Below are 19638 nucleotides of genomic sequence, written 5' to 3'. Positions count from 1 at the left end.
GCCCATCTATCTGATGCTGTCTACTCAAAAAGAGAATGATATTGTTGCCGCCTGTAGCACTGAATGCAAGGGAAGCCAGTGAGCATTTGGCCTCCCTTGATAAACTATCATTGTATAATTTTTTTTATCTCAACGCTGATTGGCTAAGTAAACTCAGCTGTGAATGGTCCTGGCCCAGCCTGAAAAAGTGTCAAGGGAAGCCAGTTTGGATTTGGCTTCACATCACATCAACACGACACCATTCTGTATACTTCTGGCCCTTCTTTGGACACTGTTAACTAACCTCCAGACGAGCTTCAATGCGGTACAGCCTATAGGACAACAAAAACTAAACTAAAAGCGTGTACTGTATGACAAAGTCATAGACTGTTTCAGCAACATGAAAGAGAGGAGGATGGCATTGGTGTGTCTACAAGTAGGGTGAGTCAACATGTTTTTTTCTACTTACGCACACACACACACACCACCACACACACACCACACCACAGATGAAGTTAATTAGACTAAATTGTTTTTGGAATCTTTTAGTTGTCACTGTATTAGGCTAAGCAGGGGTGAGTTGATGATGTTGACGTTGAAATGGTGCTGGAATAATGGAGGCAGCTCCTGTTTTCTTTGTGATAACTGGTGTTCTAAATCAGTAGTTGTATAGTAGTCCAAAAAATGTCAAAAACATGAACTTGCTTTACCATGCTGTAGGTGATGTTACTGTACATACAATATGCTTTGTGGACTTCCCTAGACAGAGGTTGCTATCCGGGGAAAGAAAAACAAAGTTTGGTTGAATTTATTCTGCCACTCTGTCTTCTTGTCGTCTCGGCCTTAGGCCTATATATCACGGTGTCAAGGCATATGAACTAACAGGTTACAGAGCAAACAACGCAATTATCACAACACATAGGTTGTAATATGGCTTTTATTTTTCTGTCTTGGCTTCCCCATTGATTTGACCCACTCACTGCTAATGATTCTCCCTAGTCTGGGAGCCAGATATTCTGCTGCTTCAGCCAACTCCTTCCCTGCTGTCATACCAAACATGTTTTGTCATAGCAGTCATCATTGGCTGAAGCAGTAAGACTGCAAGACTGACATCCAGGCTATGTCCACAATTCTTTACTCCTGCCTAGTGCCTAAACGCTTAACAATGGTGTTTTTCTCGTTCTGTCCTACAGCCTCCTGTTCATTTGACAAGAGGTACAACCTCCTGGAAAACACTAGCAGTCTCATTCACAACAGGGCCAGAATAAATTCTGCTTACACACCAAGATTCTCAATTTACACAGACAATGCAGACACAGTCCGATGCCATCACTGCTCTGTGTGTGTGTGTGTGTGTGTGTGTGTGTGTGTGTGTGTGTGTGTGTGTGTGTGTGTGTGTGCAGTATTAGTTTTAGTTTGGCGAGACATAATTATACTCTCAAAACAAGGAGGGAATTCTGGCTGTGACAGAAAGGGAGAGAGAGAAAGAAAGAGGGAGAGAGTGAGTAAGGTCAGGTAGTCATAGATACTATAGTTGTATGATTCATCCATGTTTTTATTTTGCTGGACCAATCCTCCATAGCTTTATGAAGCACTTGACAATTTAGAAACACAACATGGGGATAACCATACCATTAGAATAAGTTATCATTGTAATTATATGGTAGTAACAGAACAAGACATGGAGACATCCTATTGGATAAAGCCGCCGTGTTGATTTGCTAGTCGTCCAATCAGCTGCCAGAACTCCAGGAAGGTGAGTTCTCCGTCGTTGTTCTCGTCAATTGAGTCCATGAGTCGGCCGATGACAGCTGGGTCACCAGCGTTCTACAGGGAGGCAATAAGGGCCGTCAGAATCACTAGTTAAGAGGCTTCCTTTCCTCTTCTTCTCAGATTCAGAACCACACTGACTGATCTGATTATGCTTGTCAGAAAAGCCATGTGACGAGAAGAAACCTTTCTACCATCTGAGGTCATGAGAAGGGAACAAGGAAATTAAGCTATTTTCTGGGTGTCACTATTTGGCCATTCTAGAAAGGATGGCGGTACAGCACTTTACAAGCACAAATGCAAATGTCTATTTTAGTATGGCCATACTGATATACCACAGGAGGCAGAGGTTGGAAGGACAAGAGGCATCTGTGCTGTCTATGTCCCCATCTAGAGGAAATGAAGTGGACCACAAACTGATGTTGTGGCTCACCAACCCTGCTCCTGGAGAGCTAAAGGGTGGACGCTTTTGTTACAGCCCAGCACTAAATCATCAAGCTGAATCAGTTGTATTTTAGCTGGACTGGAATAAAAGCCTGTGATCACTGGTTATTCTAGTATTACTCAAACGTTACCACAGTATAATTAACATGTAATTACCTTAACAAAGTTGGGGAGTTGTGTTTTGACCAGGCTCTGGAACTCATCTCTGCTCAGTGTGTCTGAGGATCCATCACTTCCAGCAAACGCCTTGAACTGGGACACGAGTACACCAATGGCTGACTCCATCACTGACAGAGAGAGAGAAACGGGAAGAAAGAATGGAGAAGAGGTAGTGTTCTAATGGGACTAAACAGAATGCAATACAGACACAGAGGAGCGGTTATTGAACTGAAAAATCATATAAATACGTAGATAAAATACTACAGACCACGTCAGGTCAAAGACAGCATTGAGAAAAAACAGCAAGTGTTACAGAGGAGGAGAGAAAGAGACGGGAGGACAGGAGATAGAAACATTAAACAGAGAGGGAGATAAAAGATAGATGTATATTCAACTTATAGAGAAATATGGAGGTAGATTAGAATGATTAACTCACCTGGACACTGCTGCCGGTGGCTGAGGTGGTGAGTGTGTTGAGGTGGTATGTGTGAAGGCAAGTTTTTCTCTCTCTCGCTCTCTCTTTCTCTCTCTTATACTCACCTCCTCTTCATAAAATCAAGCCCCCCCCCCATCTCTTGTAAATGTTTCTCATGTCATGGCGTCCATTCCGTCCACTTCAAGGTTAAGGTGTCTGTAATAGTGTAAGCTAAATTACTCCACACTGACCACTGGTTTCTTTCCATGACGTGATTATTGGATTTATACAACACTGAAAAGCACTCACCTTCAGACAGGAAACCACACGTGTTCATTTAACCATTTATTATTAAAGATTACAATACGTTAGTCTAGGCATTAGGCTCTGCTCCTTCGGGGTAGCTCACTGCTAGAGCATGCATAATGTTAAGCTAAGATTAATTACAGGCAGAGAGCAAGGTGTGCTATACCAATCACCCTGCAGGAAGGAAACACAGAACCTAACAGGTGGAGGCTGTGGTGGCTGGTGGGTAAGCAGAAAACAGACATGTAACAGCAATAGTACTGTACGTCACCAAGAACACCAGCGCATAGCTTGTGTGTGGCAGCCATCATAGAAGTGTGTGCAGAACCTGGTGGACTAAATAAACCACCATATTAAAGTAGAGTGATGATCTCATTGATGCAATATCAGCTGATGCAACACCCAGGTTTCCTGTCTGGCTGCCATATGAATGTAAAAAGTCGCTATGCTTATGCTAAAACCTCTCAGAATAGCCCTTCTGGTTTACTTAGCTTTGGGCAGAACAAATCAACTTCATCATCAGCAGAAATGAGGGATTGTGTATTGCATGTTTCGCCCTTTGGCTTGCATTTAGAATATTATATTGATTTGAGCCTGTCTTGATTCAAATCTAACATCAGTGTTATAAAGTCAGATTTACTGTGAGTGTAGTTACGTGAGTCTCTCATTCTGACCAGAGTCAAAGGGTAGCAAATGATTCCCACCCTCTGGCATGAGTGGCATCTCCTCTCCTAGTCAAACTATATCTAACATTAACCTCACAACTAATGAGACACAGAGGAGTCTGAATCCAACTCCACTGAGTGAGGGGTTTGATGTGACATCATGCACGTATACATTCATGCTCACACACTCACAGGAAATGCACAGTTTAATTCCATTGCAGTTTAATAATTGAGCAAACAGAGCGATGAGGATATAACTACAAAAACATTTGTCCAACACTACTCTATTATCTTATGAATTTGAAAATGAAACACACACACACAGGGCTTTGCCTGAAGGTTTAGACTATTACAAATCTTAAAAAGCTGTAGAAATGCATCATCAGCATGATTAGTCAGCAGCTATCACACAGACCAGAATGGCTTATTAACCCTCATCCCTCAGCCTATAGCAATGGATGTCTCTAGTGATGACAAGACACACTGTCCTTCTGCTGCAGAGGGTTAGAACGAACAGGCCCTGGTACTTACTGAGGAGAGGGCAGGTAGACAGCATACACCACTTTCAAACACACACACAGACAAGCACTCTTGCAAGCATGCACACACCTCCATATTTTAGTTAGCATAGCTGAGACAGCAGCTATACTATGTGGGTCTCTGCTTTAGATGGGAGGAGTGTTGCCCTATAAAATCACACTGCATCAATGAGTTACAGAGTGCAACATGTATTAAAACAAATGGTCATATACTGGAAACAATATCTAACCAATTGAAATGTGTTCTTTCCATGGGAGAATGTTTAGCATATTAATGTTGTCTTTGTGCTCAAATACACACAGCACAGATCTAAGAACAGTTAATTGAACAATCACTGAATGAAAGAAAGGAGACGAAAGAAAGGTAGCCTAGCGTTTAAGAGCATTGGGCCAGTAACCGAAAGGTTACTGGTTCGAATCCCAGAGCCAACTAAGTGAAACATATGCCGATGTGCCATAGAGTAAGGCACTTAACCCTCTAAGTCACTCTGGATAAGAGTGTCTGATAAATGCAAATGCAGGAAGGCAAAGAAATCAGCGTCAAAATATGATGCAAAAAAAAGGTCCAGAAAGGAGTCCCTTGACGTCACCCTTATCTGAGATCAGTAGCTAACACTCTCTCTCTCTCTAAACGTAGACTGTAGAACATCGCGGGGAACACGCAGATGACTTCAGGATGCTTCCGGAGGATCATGCTGCAAAATGAACGTAGAATGAAAGGACATTTGAAAACACATACAGTATGTTATACTGTAACACTACTAGGGTCAGGTTGATCGTCTGTGTAACTGAGTTACTAAGTTACTCATTACAGTGGAGTGGTTACACTTCAGATAGAAATAGATGACTTTCATGAGAACAGCAGGACAAATGGTGCAATGTCTGATCTGACCCCTTCTCTCACCAGTTCGTCTGCGTCTCTCTCTGCGATGTTTCTTCGTAAACGCTCCCAGAACGTTACCCTCTCATCCTCATCCTGGGGCCAGTCCAGGTAGGTCCGGGTTCTGGCCAGCTTAGCCAGCCTGCAACGCAAACACCCAGTACATCATATCACTACTGTTCATATTGTTACTGTTCATATCATTTTTGGTCATATCATTACTGTTCATATATTTACTGTTCATATCATTACTGTTCATATAACTACTGTTCATACAATTTCTGTTCATATCATTACTGTTCATACAATTTCTGTTCATATCGTTACTGTTCATATCATTTCTGTTCATATATTTACTGTTCATATCATTACTGTTCATATATTTACTGTTCATATCATTACTGTTCATATAACTACTGTTCATATAACTACTGTTCATATAACTACTGTTCATATCGTTACTGTTCATATCATTTCTGTTCATATATTTACTGTTCATATCACTACCGTTCATATATTTACTGTTCATATCACTACTGTTCATATTACTGTTTATATAATTTCTGTTCATATCGTTACTGTTCAAATCATTTCTGTTCATATCACTACTGTTCATATAACTACAGTTCATATTGTTACTGTTCATATCATTTCTGTTCATATATTTACTGTTCATATCACTACTGTTCATATATTTACTGTTCATATATTTACTGTTTATATAATTTCTGTTCATATCGTTACTGTTCATATCACTACTGTTCATATCACTACTGTTAATATCACTACTGTTCATATCATTTCTGTTCATATCACTACTGTTCATATCACTACTGTTCATATCACTACTGTTCATATAATTTATCTTCATATAATTTCTGTTCATATCATTTCTGTTCATATCACTACTGTTCATATCACTACTGTTCATATCACTACTGTTCATATAATTTCTGTTCATATCGTTACTGTTCATATCATTTCTGTTCATATCACTACTGTTCATATCACTACTGTTCATATCACTACTGTTCATATCACTACTGTTCATATCATTTCTGTTCATATCATTTCTGTTCATATCACTACTGTTCATATCACTACTGTTCATATCATTTCTGTTCATATCATTTCTGTTCATATCATTTCTGTTCATATCACTACTGCTCATATCACTACTGTTCATATCACTACTGTTCATATCACTACTGTTCATATCACTACTGTTCATATAATTTCTGTTCATATCACTACTGTTTATATAATTTCTGTTCATATCACTACTTTTCATATCACTACTGTTTATATAATTTCTGTTCATATCACTACTGTTCATCTCACTACTGTTCATATACAATGTATTCCATTCTAAGTTCAGTCCATTCAGGAGATGAGTTGGTGTGTGTTACCTGTGGAAGGCGGACAGCTCGAAGGGGGAGATGTGTTCTAGGAAGATGAGGATGAGTCTGTGGCTGTGCTCAGACAACAGGCGGTGTGTAGCCACTCTCATCTCCAGGCCACACCAGTCACTCCTCAGGTAGCGTCTTGTCAACACACACACCGTCCTCCTGCTGCAGTAGATGTTCTCAGCGATGTTATCCACGATGCCCTTCCCTACCTGGGACAGGACACAACAGGCTGGGTGCTGTTTATCAATCTAATCTAATGTATTTGTGGTTGTACTTTGTACCATTATAGCACCATATTCTCCATTCTCACACACACTTGCATGTCCAAGCGCGCGAGCGCGAGCGCGCGCACACACACACACACACACACACACACACACACACACACACACACACACACACACCTCAAAGTCTCGGTGGTGCAGACACAGTCGTAGTCGTGGCTCCCCCTCCTCCTCTAGCATCGGGGCCATCTCTCCCAGTACCCACGCCTCGTCACGACTGCTGAACGACACAAACGCATCATACCTCACCTCTTCCTCCTTCTCCTCTCCCTCCTCCCCCTCTCCTCCCATCCTCCTCTTCCTCCTCCACCACCTCTTCCCCACACGTCGCTCCACCCATCCTCTCAGACGAAAGAATAGAACGACACAGGGCCAGCGGAGGAATCGGTATCCTAGCGCCAAGCACAGGAGGGTGCACACAGTGGCTGTTGTGGAGACATAGGACAGGAAGTCGTCTTCGGTCTGGCAGAGGCGCTCCATGGTGGACAGGAAGTTGAGTCGCTGGTAGTGCCAGATGCACTGCTGTTGCTGCAGGAGCACCACCTGAATCCATAACCAATCAATCATTAATCCTCTGTAATCAATATACTGTATCAACCCTAGTCAACACCACCTCATAGTCAATTATCAAAACTATATAAATTGTCTGTTGTTGAATGTTTATACTCAATATAATTTGCTGTTCACAGCACCCGTTAAAAAACAGAAATCATCAAACATAAATACACGATACCTGGTAAAAACCTGTTACCTGTTATTGATCAACAATAATCAATATGTTATCAGCAGTCAGCAGATCAGAGCTTTAGTTGGACCTGACTTGTTCTACCTGTGTTTTACGAGAGTTGTCGGCCCAGTCCAGAAGCCAGCCGTTGGAACAGTCACAGCGGAAGTCGACCTGGTCAAAGACCAGCGAGGAGAGAGACAGCAAGGGAATGAAGACCCCCTCCAACAGGATCAGAGGGCTCTCACTGTACAGCCTCAACACACGTAGAGACACCAGGTCTGTAAACATGGACTGGAGAGAGGGAAAGAAAGAGGGAGAGGGAGGAAAAGAGAGAGGGAGAGAAAGAGAGGGGATGAAAGAAAGAGAAGGAGAGAAAGACAGACACAGTAATGAGAAGGAGAGAGAGGGAGATACAGTAATGACAATGTTAGGGAGGGAGAGAAAGACGGAGATAGAGATATAGTAATGAGAAAGAGAAAGAGACAGAGAGAGATCTTAAGTCAAATGTTTACTGTTTGCTGATGATCTGGTGCTTCTGTCCCCAACCAAGGAGGGCCTACAGCAGCACCTAGATCTTCTGCACAGATTCTGCCAGACCTGGGCCCTGACAGTAAATCTCAGTAAGACAAAAATGATGGTGTTCCAAAAAAGGTCCAGTCGCCAGGACCACAAAAACAAATTCCATCTAGACACTGTTGCCCTAGAGCACACAAAAAAATGATACCTTCCTCGGCCTAAACGTCAGCGCCACAGGTAACTTCCACAAAGCTCTGAACGATCTGAGAGACAAGGCAAGAAGGGTGTTCTACGCCATCAAAAGGAATATAAAATTCGAACATCCCAATTATGAACTTGCTTTAAAATACTTAAATCAGTTATAGAACCCATTGCCCTTTATGGTTGTGAGGTCTGGGGTCCGCTCACCAACCAAGAACTCACAAAATGGGACAAACACCAAATTGAGACTCTGCATGCAGAATTCTGCAAAAACATCCTCTGTGTACAACGTAAAACATCAAATAATGCATGCAGAGCAGAATTAGGCCGATACCCGCTAGTGATTAAAATCCAGAAAAGATATGTTAAATTCCATAACAACCTAAAAGGAAGTGATTCCCAAACCTTCCATAACAAAGCAATCACCTACAGAGAAATTAACCCAGAGAAGAGACCCCTAAGCAAGCTGGTCCTGGGGCTCTGTTCACAAACACAAACAGAGCCCCAGGACAGCAACACAAGTATACCCAACCAAATCATGAGAAAACAAAAAGATAATTACTTGATACATTGGAAAGAATTTACCAAAAAACTGGAATGCTATTTGGCCCTAAACAGAGAGTACACAGTGTCAGAATACCTGACCACTGTGACTGAACCAAAATTAAGGAAAGCTTTGACTATGTACAGACTCAGTGAGCATAGCCTTGCTATTGAGAGGTCGCCATAGGCAGACCTGGTTCTCAAGAGGGGACTGCCCACAGTGTGCCATCACAGCAGCAAGATTTGTGAACTGTTTCCACAAGAAAAGGGGTTGTACAACCCATATTTATGTTTATTTATTTTCCCTTTTGTTCTTTAACTATTTGTACATCGTTATAACACTGTATATAGACATATTATGACATTTGAAATGTCTCTATTTCTTTGAAACTTTTGTGAGTGTAATGTTTAATGTTCTTTTTTATTGTTTATTTCACTTTGTTTATCTATTTCACTTGCTTTGGCAATGCAAACATATGTTTCCCATGCCAAAAAAGCCCTTTGAATTTAACTGAATTGAGAGCGAGCGAGATACAGTAATGTGGAAGACAGCATTGGCAGTAACACGTGATGCCATCACTAGAAGGATCTAAGGGCTCTCAATGTGAAGGTAGAGACACCAGGGTCATTATCAGTAGGCATGAAACTAAAAGTGGTTGGAAAAACGATGGACCAATAGCTAGTTAGTACCCTGGTGAGGAAGTTGAGACGACAGTTGATCAGCACTAGGCTCCTGAGCTCCGTCAGGTTCCTGAAGGTAACACTGGGGTCTGTGTGGTTGGAGAAGTTCAGGTTGGTCAGTTTGAGCCTCTTCAGCTTTCGTAGCTGGTTGATGGTGGTGTAGGGGGTGGCAAACTTCTCAGGGTTGGCTGAGAACTCAAACGACTCCAGGTTGAGGAAGTAGGGGGCCAGGAAAAGGTTTTTGCAGTCAAATGTTGTCCCCTTGCCCACCTATTTACAGAATATTTGTATTACTAAGATTACAGGAAAATTACTGGTAGCTAGCCAGATCAGTGTCTGCTGCAGCCAAGTCCTAAAGCACAACATTGTTGAGGCATGACAATAACATGAATTTGCAGTAGCAGAAACTTCTGACTAGCTACCAGTATGATTCATTTTCCTGTACAAGATCTGCTGATTGGCTATAAAGCAGTGTTCTTCAATCCTGGTCCTGTGGAACCACAGCTTGATATAAGTTGATCAGGTGAACCAACCCACTGGGCACAGACATCATTTGGTTGAGTTGTCAACTAATGTGAATTGAACATGAAATCAACAACAAATGTCACCATGTCATTAGATTTAGGTTAAAAGTTTGGTGAAGAAAATACTAAATGTTCTTAGGCTGATGACTTTTTGCAAATCCAATCAGTTTTCTACTTTGATTCATCGTCATCACATAGATTTTTTGTTGTTGCTTGAAATGATGTGGAAAGAACATTGATTCAATTAGTTTTTGCCCAGTGGGAAGTGTGTTAGTACTGGAAGATGGAGCAAAAGTCTGCACAACTTTACTTCCGCCAGGACCATGGTTGAAGATTACTGCTAGATATCACATTGAGATACAACACAGAGTAACTCCTCATCCTGGCCCACCTTCAGCTCTCGGACCATGGGGAACATGTTGTTGTCACAGTCAGAGGACTGGATCATCTTCCCTCTGAGTTCCAGGACCATGGGGAACTCAGGAGCAGGAACATGGCCTACGGTGAGGTAGGTTCCTGGGCCTGTGTCGATGAGGAGGTGCTGGAGCTTGGTGGGGAAGCCCAGGAACAGCATGTTGAGGTAGAGCTGGTAGATAATGTCTATCTCTCCCAGGCTGAGGTCTTGGAGTCGATGCTGTCTACGGAACACCCCATGAGCGATGCCCCCCGAGATCTTGTTCCCTTCCAGGAGGAGAACCTACAGTCACATCATCAATAATTGATTACCAAAATCTGTTTCCCCTCCAAACATATAGCAGCTACCACATCAACACAAATATCCTGATCTGACCTCTAGAGCAGGCAGACCCTCAAAGTCGTCTTTTCCCAGCAGGGAGATTTTGTTGTGGGTGAGGTCGAGGACGCGGAGGAGCGGCATCCCCTGGAGAGCCCGGTGGGCCAGGGAGGAGATATGGTTCCCACTCAGATCCAAACGCTCCAGCAGGGGCATACAGGAGAACTGAGAATGATCATGACAACCATCATACTCATCACCATACTGATTTTATATAGCATCATACAAATATCTCAAGTCAAATACATTTGTCAGCAAAGTTATTGTATCTCAGTTAGTTGAGGTATAGACATTAAACAGAAGTGACACAGACTGACTGACCTGATCAGTGGTGATCTCAGTGAGGTGGTTGCCATGGAGAATGAGGGAGGTGAGGTTCCACACCCTCCCTCCCCCTGCAGAGCAGAACGAGGCGTTGGTCAGCTTGGTCAGGACCATAATCAGACCCTGTATCTGACCGGTACCAGTCCAGAACCCCAGGTCCATACCAGACAGATCCTCAGAAGTCACAGACAGCTGCCTCAGACCAGGACCACACCTACAGAGTCAGGGTTAGCAGGGTTAGCATATAGCAATGCAAATTGTCTGGGTAGCAATTTGATTAGATGCTCAGGAGTCTTATGGCTTGGGGTGTAGAAGCTGTTTAGAAGCCTCTTGGACCTAGACTTGGCACTCTGGTACCGCTTGCCGTGTGGTAGCAGAGAGAACAGTCTATGACTAGGGTGGCTGGAGTCTTTGACAATGTTTAGGGCATTCCTCTGGTATAGAGGTCCTGGATGGCAGGAAGCTTAGCCCCAGTGAGGTACTGGGCCGTACTCTCTACCCTCTGTAATGCTTTGCGGTTGGAGGCCGAGCAGTTGCCATACCAGGCAGTGATGCAACAAGTCAGGATTTTCTCGATGGTGCAGCTGTAGAACCTTTTGAGGTTCTGAGGACCCATGCCAAATCTTTTCAGTCTCCTGAGGGGGAATAGGTTCTGTCGTGCCCCCTTCACAGCTGTCTTGGTGTGTTTGGACCATATTAGTTTATTGGTGATGTGGACAAAAGTGTCTGCTAAATGGCATACATTATTGTATTATTATATATTACAACTGCTTGGTTACCAGTCTGTATATGCTTGTTATTCTATGATTATATATGACAACTGCTTGGTTACCAGTCTGTTTATGCTTGTTATTCTATGATTATATATGACAACTGCTTGGTTACCAGTCTGTTTATGCTTTATCCAAGTCCTTTGAGTCTGATGAGTCAGATCAGAAACCAGGCCCCCAGAAAACCATAGACTAGAGCCGGGGTACCCAACTCCACGAAGTCCGGAGCCTGCTGCTTCCTGTTCTACCTGATCATTAATTACACACACCTGGTGTCCCAGTTCTAAATCAGTCCCTGATTAGAGCGGAACAATGAATACAATTCAGTGGTACTGGCTTTGAGGTTCAGAGTTGAGTTTGAAGGGACTAGACCATTCGAAAGTGACTCACCTCTTCATGACCTCTGCAGTGAAGGCTGTGATCAGGGCCTGGTGCAGATCCAAGGACTCCACTCCATGTTTTACTACCAGAGTACACAGGTCAGACAGGCTGGGGGTGAACTGTCTCAAGGTGTAACTGGACAGGTAGAGCCTGTTAACCCTCCCCATGCCAGACCCCCACAGCTGGCCCACCCAGACATCCACCATAGACAGGGACAGACTGGACAGGTTCTGGAACACAGACAGAGAATTCGGATCTACTCTCCGCACCGGGTTTCCACTCAGATCCAGGATCCGGATCCTGGACAGGAGCACCGTGGGCCACGGATTGGATCCAGAGCAGCCTCTGTTCTGGATGGAGCTGACCATGCTGCCGGGCAGCTCCAGGGTCTCTAGTTTCTCCATCCCAGGGGAGAGGAGACAGAACAGTTCCCCCAGGTCTCTCACTCCAGCCTGGTCCACCCTCAGGCTCCTCACCCGTACCAGGGGATCCAGCAGAGCAGGGGGGGCCAGGGCCAGACTCATCCCAGCCAGGGTGAGCTCCTCCAGGCTAGACAGGCCCTGGAACACCCCTGGCTCCAGAGTGACGTTCACTCCGCCCCAGGAGGAGGAGACGAGGATGTAAAGGAACCTTAGTTTGGGCAGACCAGCAAAGGCCCCTGAGGTCACCTGTGAAAAAAGGGGATACACACACATCTAGGATTAAAAATATGCTCTGAACCAATGCATAACAGCTATACATGTGTGAACACACACACAAGTGTACCTTTGCCAGGTGTGAGCCATCCAAATAGAGGTGCTCCAGGAGGGGAATGTGAGAGAAGGAGTCTGCAGGCAGGGAGGAGGCGGAGTGAAGGATACAAAGAGAACGCACATCAGGAAACACCTCCTCCAGCCCAGACCTGAGATAAAGAAAGATAAGATTAGTGATTGATTCTTATATATATATATATATATATATATATATATATATATATAACACACACACACACACACACACACACACACACACACACACAGTACCAGTCTAAAGTTTGAACACACCTACTCATTCAAGGGTTTTTCTTTATTTTTACTATTTTCTTCATTGTCGTAATGAACACGATGGGAGACAGAGAGCTGGTTTCAAGCGCAGGGCGCAGCAGGTGTTTATTGTAAAGGACCACATGAGGAGGCAGGTAGCTGGGTCCAGGGGCAGGCAGAAGGTCATACACAGGGGGTCCAAAAGGGCAACAGTACAGGCATGGAGAAGGCTAATGACGTAGTGCGGGAGATCAGACGTACAGTACAAGCAGGGAATAGGCTAAAAGGCGTCGTTTGTGAGGATGGCCAAAACTATGGTACACAGGAGGACTAATACGGAAAAACCAGAGCTCCGAATAGAAAAGTGCATCAAAACAAACAATACCTCACAATGATGTGTGTAAATGACATACAGGTGTGTGAACAGGTGATCAGAGTTCAGGTGATTGGGATCTGGAGAGTGAGCCGCTTTCAGGGGATCTAAGTGTTTGAGAGTGTGAGTTGGAAACAGACGTTACAATTGTAGAATAATAGTGAAGACATCAAAACTATGAAATAACACATATGGAATCATGTCGTAACCAAAAAAATGTTAAACAAATCAAAATATATTTTATATTTGAGATTCTTCAAAGTAGCCACCCTTTGCCTTGATGACAGATTTGCACACTCTTGGCATTCTCTCAACCAGCTTCACCTGGAATGCTTTTCCAACAGTATTGAAGGAGTTCCCACATATGCTGAACACTTGTTGGCTGCTTTTTCTTCACTCTGTGGTCCAACTCATCCCAAACAATCTCAATTGGGTTGAGGTCAGGTGATTGTGGAGGCCAGGTCATCTGAGTCAGCACTCTCCTTCTTGGTCAAATAGCCCTTGAACATCCTGGAGGTGTGTTGGGTCATTGTCCTGTTGAAAAACAAATGATAGTCCCACTAAGCCCAAACCAGATGGGATGGTGTATCACTGCAGAATGCTGTGGTAGCCATGCTGGTTAAGTGTGCCTTGAATTCAAAATAAGTCACCGACAGTGTCACCATCAAAGCACCCCCAGACCATCACACCTCCTCCTCCATGCTTCACGGTGGGAACCACACATGTGGAGATCATCCGTTCACCTACTCTGCGTCTCACAAAAACATGGCGGTTGGAACCAAAAATCTCAAATTTAGACTCATCAGACCAAAGGACAGATTTCTGCCGGTCGAATGTCCATTGCTCGTGTTTCTTGGCCCAAGCAAGTCGCTTCTTATTATTGGTGTCCTGTAGTAGTGGTTTCTTTGCAGCAAGCCTGATTCACACAGTTTCCTCTGAACAGTTGATGTTGAGATGAGTCTGCTACTTGAACTCCGTGAAGCATTATTTGGGCTTTCATTTCTGAGGCTGGTAACTCTAATGAACTTATCCTCTGCAGCAGAGGTAACTCTGGGTCTTCCTTACCTGTGGTGGTCCTCATGAGGGTCAGTTTCCTCATAGCGCTTGATGGTTTTTGTGACTGCACTTGAAGAAACTTTCAAAACTTTTGACATTTTCTGGATCGACTGACCTTCATCTCTTAAAGTAATAATGGACTGTTGTTTCTCTTTGCTTATTGAGCTGTTCTTACTATAATATGGGCTATCTTCTGTATACCATCCCTACCTTGTCAACCAACACAATTGATTGGCTCAAACGCATTAAGGAAAGAAATTCCGCAAATTAACTTTTAACAAGGCACACCTGTTAATTGAAATGCATTCCAGGTGACTACCTCATGAAGCTGGTTGAGAGAATACAAAGAGTGTGCAAAGCTGTCATCAAGTCAAACGGTGGCTACTTTGAAGAATCTTAAATATAAACTATATTTGGATTTGTTTAACCTCTTACATCTAGACGTTCCGCTAGCGGAACACCTGCTCCAATATCCAATGATAGGCGTGGCGTGAATTAGAAATTCCTCAAAAATACAAAAACTTCCATTTTTCAAACATATGACTATTTCACAGCATTTTAAAGACTCTCCTTTATCTAACCACACTGTCCGATTTCAAAAAGGCTTTACAGCGAAAGCAAAACTTTAGATTATGTCAGCAGACTACCCAGCCAGAAATAATCAGACACCCATTTTTCAAGCTAGCATATAATGTCACAAAAACCCAGAAGACAGCTAAATGCAGCACTAACCTTTGATGATCTTCATCAGATGACACACCTAGGACATTATGTTATACAATACATGCATGTTTTGTTCAATCAAGTTCATATTTATATCAAAAAACAGCTTTTTACATTAGCATGTGACGTTCAGAACTAGCATACCCCCCGCAAACTTCCGGGGAATTTACTAACAATTTACTAAATTACTCACGATAAACGTTCACAAAAAGCATAACAATTATTTTAAGAATTATAGATACAGAACTCCTCTATGCACTCGATATGTCCGATTTTAAAATAGCTTTTTGGTGAAAGCACATTTTACAATATTCTAAGTACATAGCCCAGCCATCACGGGCTAGCTATTTAGACACCCGGCAAGTTTAGCCTTCACCAAAATCAGATTTACTATTATAAAAGTTTGATAACCTTTTGTTGTCTTCGTCAGAATGCACTCCCAGGACTGCTACTTCAATAACAAATGTTGGTTTGGTCCCAAATAATCCATCATTATATCCGAATAGCGGCGTTTTGTTCGTGCGTTCCAGAAACTATCCGAAATGGTAAATCAGGGTCGTGCGCATGGCGCAATTCATGACAAAAAAATTCTAAATATTCCATTACCGTACTTTGAAGCATGTCAACCGCTGTTTAAAATCAATTTTTATGCAATTTATCTCGTCAAAAAGCGATAATATTCCGACCGGGAATCTCCTTTTTGGCAAACAGAGGAAAAATCACAAAGACGGGGGCGGCCAGGGCACGCGCTTAAGCCCACAGTCCCTTGATCGGCCACTTGAGAAAGGCGATAATGTGTTTCAGCCTGGGGCTGGGATGACGACATTCTGTTTTTTCCCGGGCTCTGAGAGCCTATGGAAGACGTAGGAAGTGTCACGTTAGAGCAGAGATCCTTTGTAAAAGATAGAGATGGCAAAGAAGTTCAAGAAATGGTCAGACAGGCCACTTCCTGTAAAGGAATCTCTCAGGTTTTGACCTGCCATTTGAGTTCTGTTATACTCACAGACACCATTCAAACAGTTTTAGAAACTTTAGGAGTGTTTTCTATCCAAAGCCAATAATTATATGCATATTCTAGTTACTGGGCAGGAGTAGTAACCAGATTAAATCGGGTACGTTTTTTATCCAGCCGTGAAAATACTGCCCCCTAGCCATAACAGGTTAACACTTTTTTGGTTACTGCATGATTCCATATGTGTTATTTCATAGTTTGGATGTCTTCACTATAATTCCACTATGTAGAAAATTTTAAAAACAAAGAAAACCACTTGAATGAGAAGGTGTGTCCAAACTTTGACTTGTACTAATATACACTGCTCAAAAAAATAAAGGGAACACTTAAATAACACAATGTAACTCCAAGTCAATCACACTTCTGTGAAATCAAACTGTCCACTTAGGAAGCAACACTGATTGACAATAAATTTCACATGCTGTTGTGCAAATGGAATAGACAACAGGTGGAAATTATAGGCAATTAGCAAGACACCCCCAATAAAGGAGTGGTTCTGCAGGTGGGGACCACAGACCACTTCTCAGTTCCTATGCTTCCTGGCTGATGTTTTGGTCACTTTTGAATGCTGGCGGTGCTTTCACTCTAGTGGTAGCATGAGACGGAGTCTACAACCCACACAAGTGGCTCAGGTAGTGCAGCTCATCCAGGATGGCACATCAATGCGAGCTGTGGCAAGAAGGTTTGCTGTGTCTGTCAGGGTGGGGGCCAGAGCATGGAGGCGCTACCAGGAGACAGGCCAGTACATCAGGAGACGTGGAGGAGGCCGTAGGATGGCAACAACCCAGCAGCAGGACCGCTACCTCCGCCTTTGTGCAAGGAGGAGCAGGAGAAGCACTGCCAGAGCCCTGCAAAATGTCCTCCAGCAGGCCACAAATGTGCATATGTCTGCTCAAACGGTCAGAAACAGACTCCATGAGGGTGGTATGAGGGCCTGACGTCCACAGGTGGGGGTTGTGCTTACAGCCCAACACCGTGCAGGACGTTTGGCATTTGCCAGAGAACACCAAGATTGGCAAATTCGCCACCGGCGCCCTGTGCTCTTCACAGATGAAAGCAGGTTCACACTGAGCACATGTGACAGACGTGACAGAGTCTGGAGACGCCGTGGAGAACGTTCTGCTGCCTGCAACATCCTCCAGCATGACCGGTTTGGCGGTGGGTCAGTCATGGTGTGGGGTGGCATTTCTTTGGGGGGCCGCACAGCCCTCCATGTGCTCGCCAGAGGTAGCCTGACTGCCATTAGGTACCGAGATGAGATCCTCAGACCCCTTGTGAGACCATATGCTGGTGCGGTTGGCCCTGGGTTCCTCCTAATGCAAGACAATGCTAGACCTCATGTGGCTGGAGTGTGTCAGCAGTTCCTGCAAGAGGAAGGCATTGATGCTATGGACTGGCCCGCCCGTTCCCCAGACCTGAATCCAATTGAGCACATCTGGGACATCATGTCTCGCTCCATCCACCAACGCCACATTGCACCACAGACTGTCCAGGAGTTGGCGGATGCTTTAGTCCAGGTCTGGGAGGAGATCCCTCAGGAGACCATCCGCCACCTCATCAGGAGCATGCCCAGGCGTTGTAGGGAGGTCATACAGGCACGTGGAGGCCACACACACTACTGAGCCTCATTTTGACTTGTTTTAAGGACATTACATCAAAGTTGGATCAGCCTGTAGTGTGGTTTTCCACTTTAATTTTGAGTGTGACTCCAAATCCAGACCTCCATGGGTTGATCAATTGGATTTCCATTGATTATTTTTGTGTGATTTTGTTGTCAGCACATTCAACTGTGTAAAGACAAAAGTATTTAATAAGATTATTTCTTTCATTCAGATCTAGGATGTGTTGTTTAAGTGTTCCCTTTATTTTTTTGAGCAGTATGTGTGTGTGTATATATATATATACACACACACACACACACACACACACACATATATGGGCCTTTTCAAGACAAGTCTCCCCCTGTCTGTTTGCCCACAGAGCATATCTGACTACAAACTATAGACTGTATGAGGATGTAATATTGTATAGTGCTGATCTCTCTTCCATTGTCCTGGTTGTATGTAACCAACCTGAGGTCAGTGATCTCTCTTCTATTGTCCTGGTTGTATGTAACCTACCTGAGGTCAGTAATCTCTCTTCTATTGTCCTGGTTGTATGTAACCTACCTGAGGTCAGTGATCTCTCTTCTATTGTCCTGGTTGTATGTAACCTACCTGAGGTCAGTGATCTCTCTTCTATTGTCCTGGTTGTATGTAACCTACCTGAGGTCAGTGATCGCTTTTCTATTGTCCTGGTTGTATGTAACCTACCTGAGGTCAGTGATCTCTCTTCTATTGTCCTGGTTGTATGTAACCTACCTGAGGTCAGTGATCTCTCTTCTATTGTCCTGGTTGTATGTAACCTACCTGAGGTCAGTGATCTCTCTTCTATTGTCCTGGTTGTATGTAACCTACCTGTGGTCAGTGATCGCTCTTCTATTGTCCTGGTTGTATGTAACCTACCTGAGGTCAGTCATCCGTGTGCACTCAGCATAGGGTCCCAGGCCAGGCTTAAGGGAACACTGAATTAACCCTCCGATGTCTTTCTGTGCATACATATCCTCCTCATAGCAGTCACAGTGATGCCTGATCACCCCCTCTGCTCCGTCACACACACACAAGAGCAGCAGCACACTGATACCGGGCCTCCACACCCAAAACACAAACGTCATTCTTGGTGTTAGACCTAAATGAAAACACAGAACATTTATGTTACAGCACACATTTTATTAGAACTACATGGCATACAGTAATTACATGATCCTTATAACAAACACCTAACTAACAATCATTAAATATCAAGTACATACCAGCTGATAGGAAACTAAAATGGACTATACAAGTGAAGAATAGGACAGAGTGAAATAGGACTGCTCACCTCAGTGTTCCGTGTTTAAAAACTGTCTTCCTTTGCCAGACCGCTGTGCTTCTATGGAGGGAGAGATCTGTACTTCTGCTTACAATACTTCTGTCGACACCTAGACAGCTAGTCTGGTGCAGAATACTAGAGAACAACCTTTAAATATGTCTTGAGAAAAGGGAAGTGAAAACAATGTCTTTATTTTAAACCTGCACAACAACTTTATCAGTAGTCAAATAGA

At 43.5% G+C, this 19638-nt stretch overlaps 2 protein-coding genes and 1 long non-coding RNA gene across 3 annotated transcripts; 1 reads left to right on the top strand and 2 right to left on the bottom strand.

Annotated features, from left to right (window-relative positions):
* Positions 1–1513: 1513 nt before the first annotated feature.
* LOC106573847 (protein S100-A11) lies at positions 1514–2941 on the bottom strand. Its single transcript, XM_014149251.3, has 3 exons — positions 2789–2941; positions 2350–2480; positions 1514–1806 (listed from the first exon to the last, which is right to left on the bottom strand). Exons 2-3 carry the CDS (start codon positions 2476–2478, stop codon positions 1672–1674), a joined length of 264 nt encoding a protein of 87 aa, XP_014004726.1. The 5' UTR covers positions 2479–2480; positions 2789–2941; the 3' UTR covers positions 1514–1671.
* Positions 2942–3926: 985 nt separating this feature from the next.
* Positions 3927–19635, bottom strand: LOC106573839 (toll-like receptor 12). The gene is made up of 13 exons (XM_045718934.2): positions 19416–19635; positions 19001–19223; positions 13076–13211; positions 12320–12978; positions 11157–11373; positions 10833–11000; positions 10434–10739; positions 9528–9788; positions 7680–7868; positions 6971–7393; positions 6567–6775; positions 5182–5299; positions 3927–4972 (listed from the first exon to the last, which is right to left on the bottom strand). Exons 2-13 carry the CDS (start codon positions 19207–19209, stop codon positions 4949–4951), a joined length of 2919 nt encoding a protein of 972 aa, XP_045574890.2. The 5' UTR covers positions 19210–19223; positions 19416–19635; the 3' UTR covers positions 3927–4948.
* Positions 5006–7330, top strand: LOC145879575 (uncharacterized). The gene is made up of 3 exons (XR_014392419.1): positions 5006–5268; positions 6531–6694; positions 7199–7330. It is a non-coding gene; the product is annotated as an uncharacterized LOC145879575 (long non-coding RNA).
* Positions 19636–19638: the final 3 nt, after the last annotated feature.

This window comes from Salmo salar, chromosome 05, assembly GCF_965601325.2.
Source record: "Salmo salar chromosome 05, fSalSal1, whole genome shotgun sequence".
In the NCBI taxonomy this organism is placed as follows: domain Eukaryota; kingdom Metazoa; phylum Chordata; class Actinopteri; order Salmoniformes; family Salmonidae; genus Salmo; species Salmo salar.
This window is presented reverse-complemented; position numbering and strand designations above follow the sequence as displayed.

Excerpts from the sequence above, each read along its gene's own strand:
- LOC106573847 (XM_014149251.3), bottom strand. The coding sequence starts at position 2,478 with ATGGAGTCAGCCATTGGTGTACTCGTGTCCCAGTTCAAGGCGTTTGCT. Across the intron at positions 1,807-2,349 it reads AACTCCCCAACTTTGTTAAG|AACGCTGGTGACCCAGCTGT; the intron begins GTAATTACATGT and ends GCCTCCCTGTAG.
- LOC106573839 (XM_045718934.2), bottom strand. The coding sequence starts at position 19,209 with ATGACGTTTGTGTTTTGGGTGTGGAGGCCCGGTATCAGTGTGCTGCTG. Across the intron at positions 11,374-12,319 it reads ACTGCAGAGGTCATGAAGAG|GTGTGGTCCTGGTCTGAGGC; the intron begins GTGAGTCACTTT and ends CTGACTCTGTAG. Across the intron at positions 6,776-6,970 it reads TGCACCACCGAGACTTTGAG|GTAGGGAAGGGCATCGTGGA; the intron begins GTGTGTGTGTGT and ends GTCCTGTCCCAG.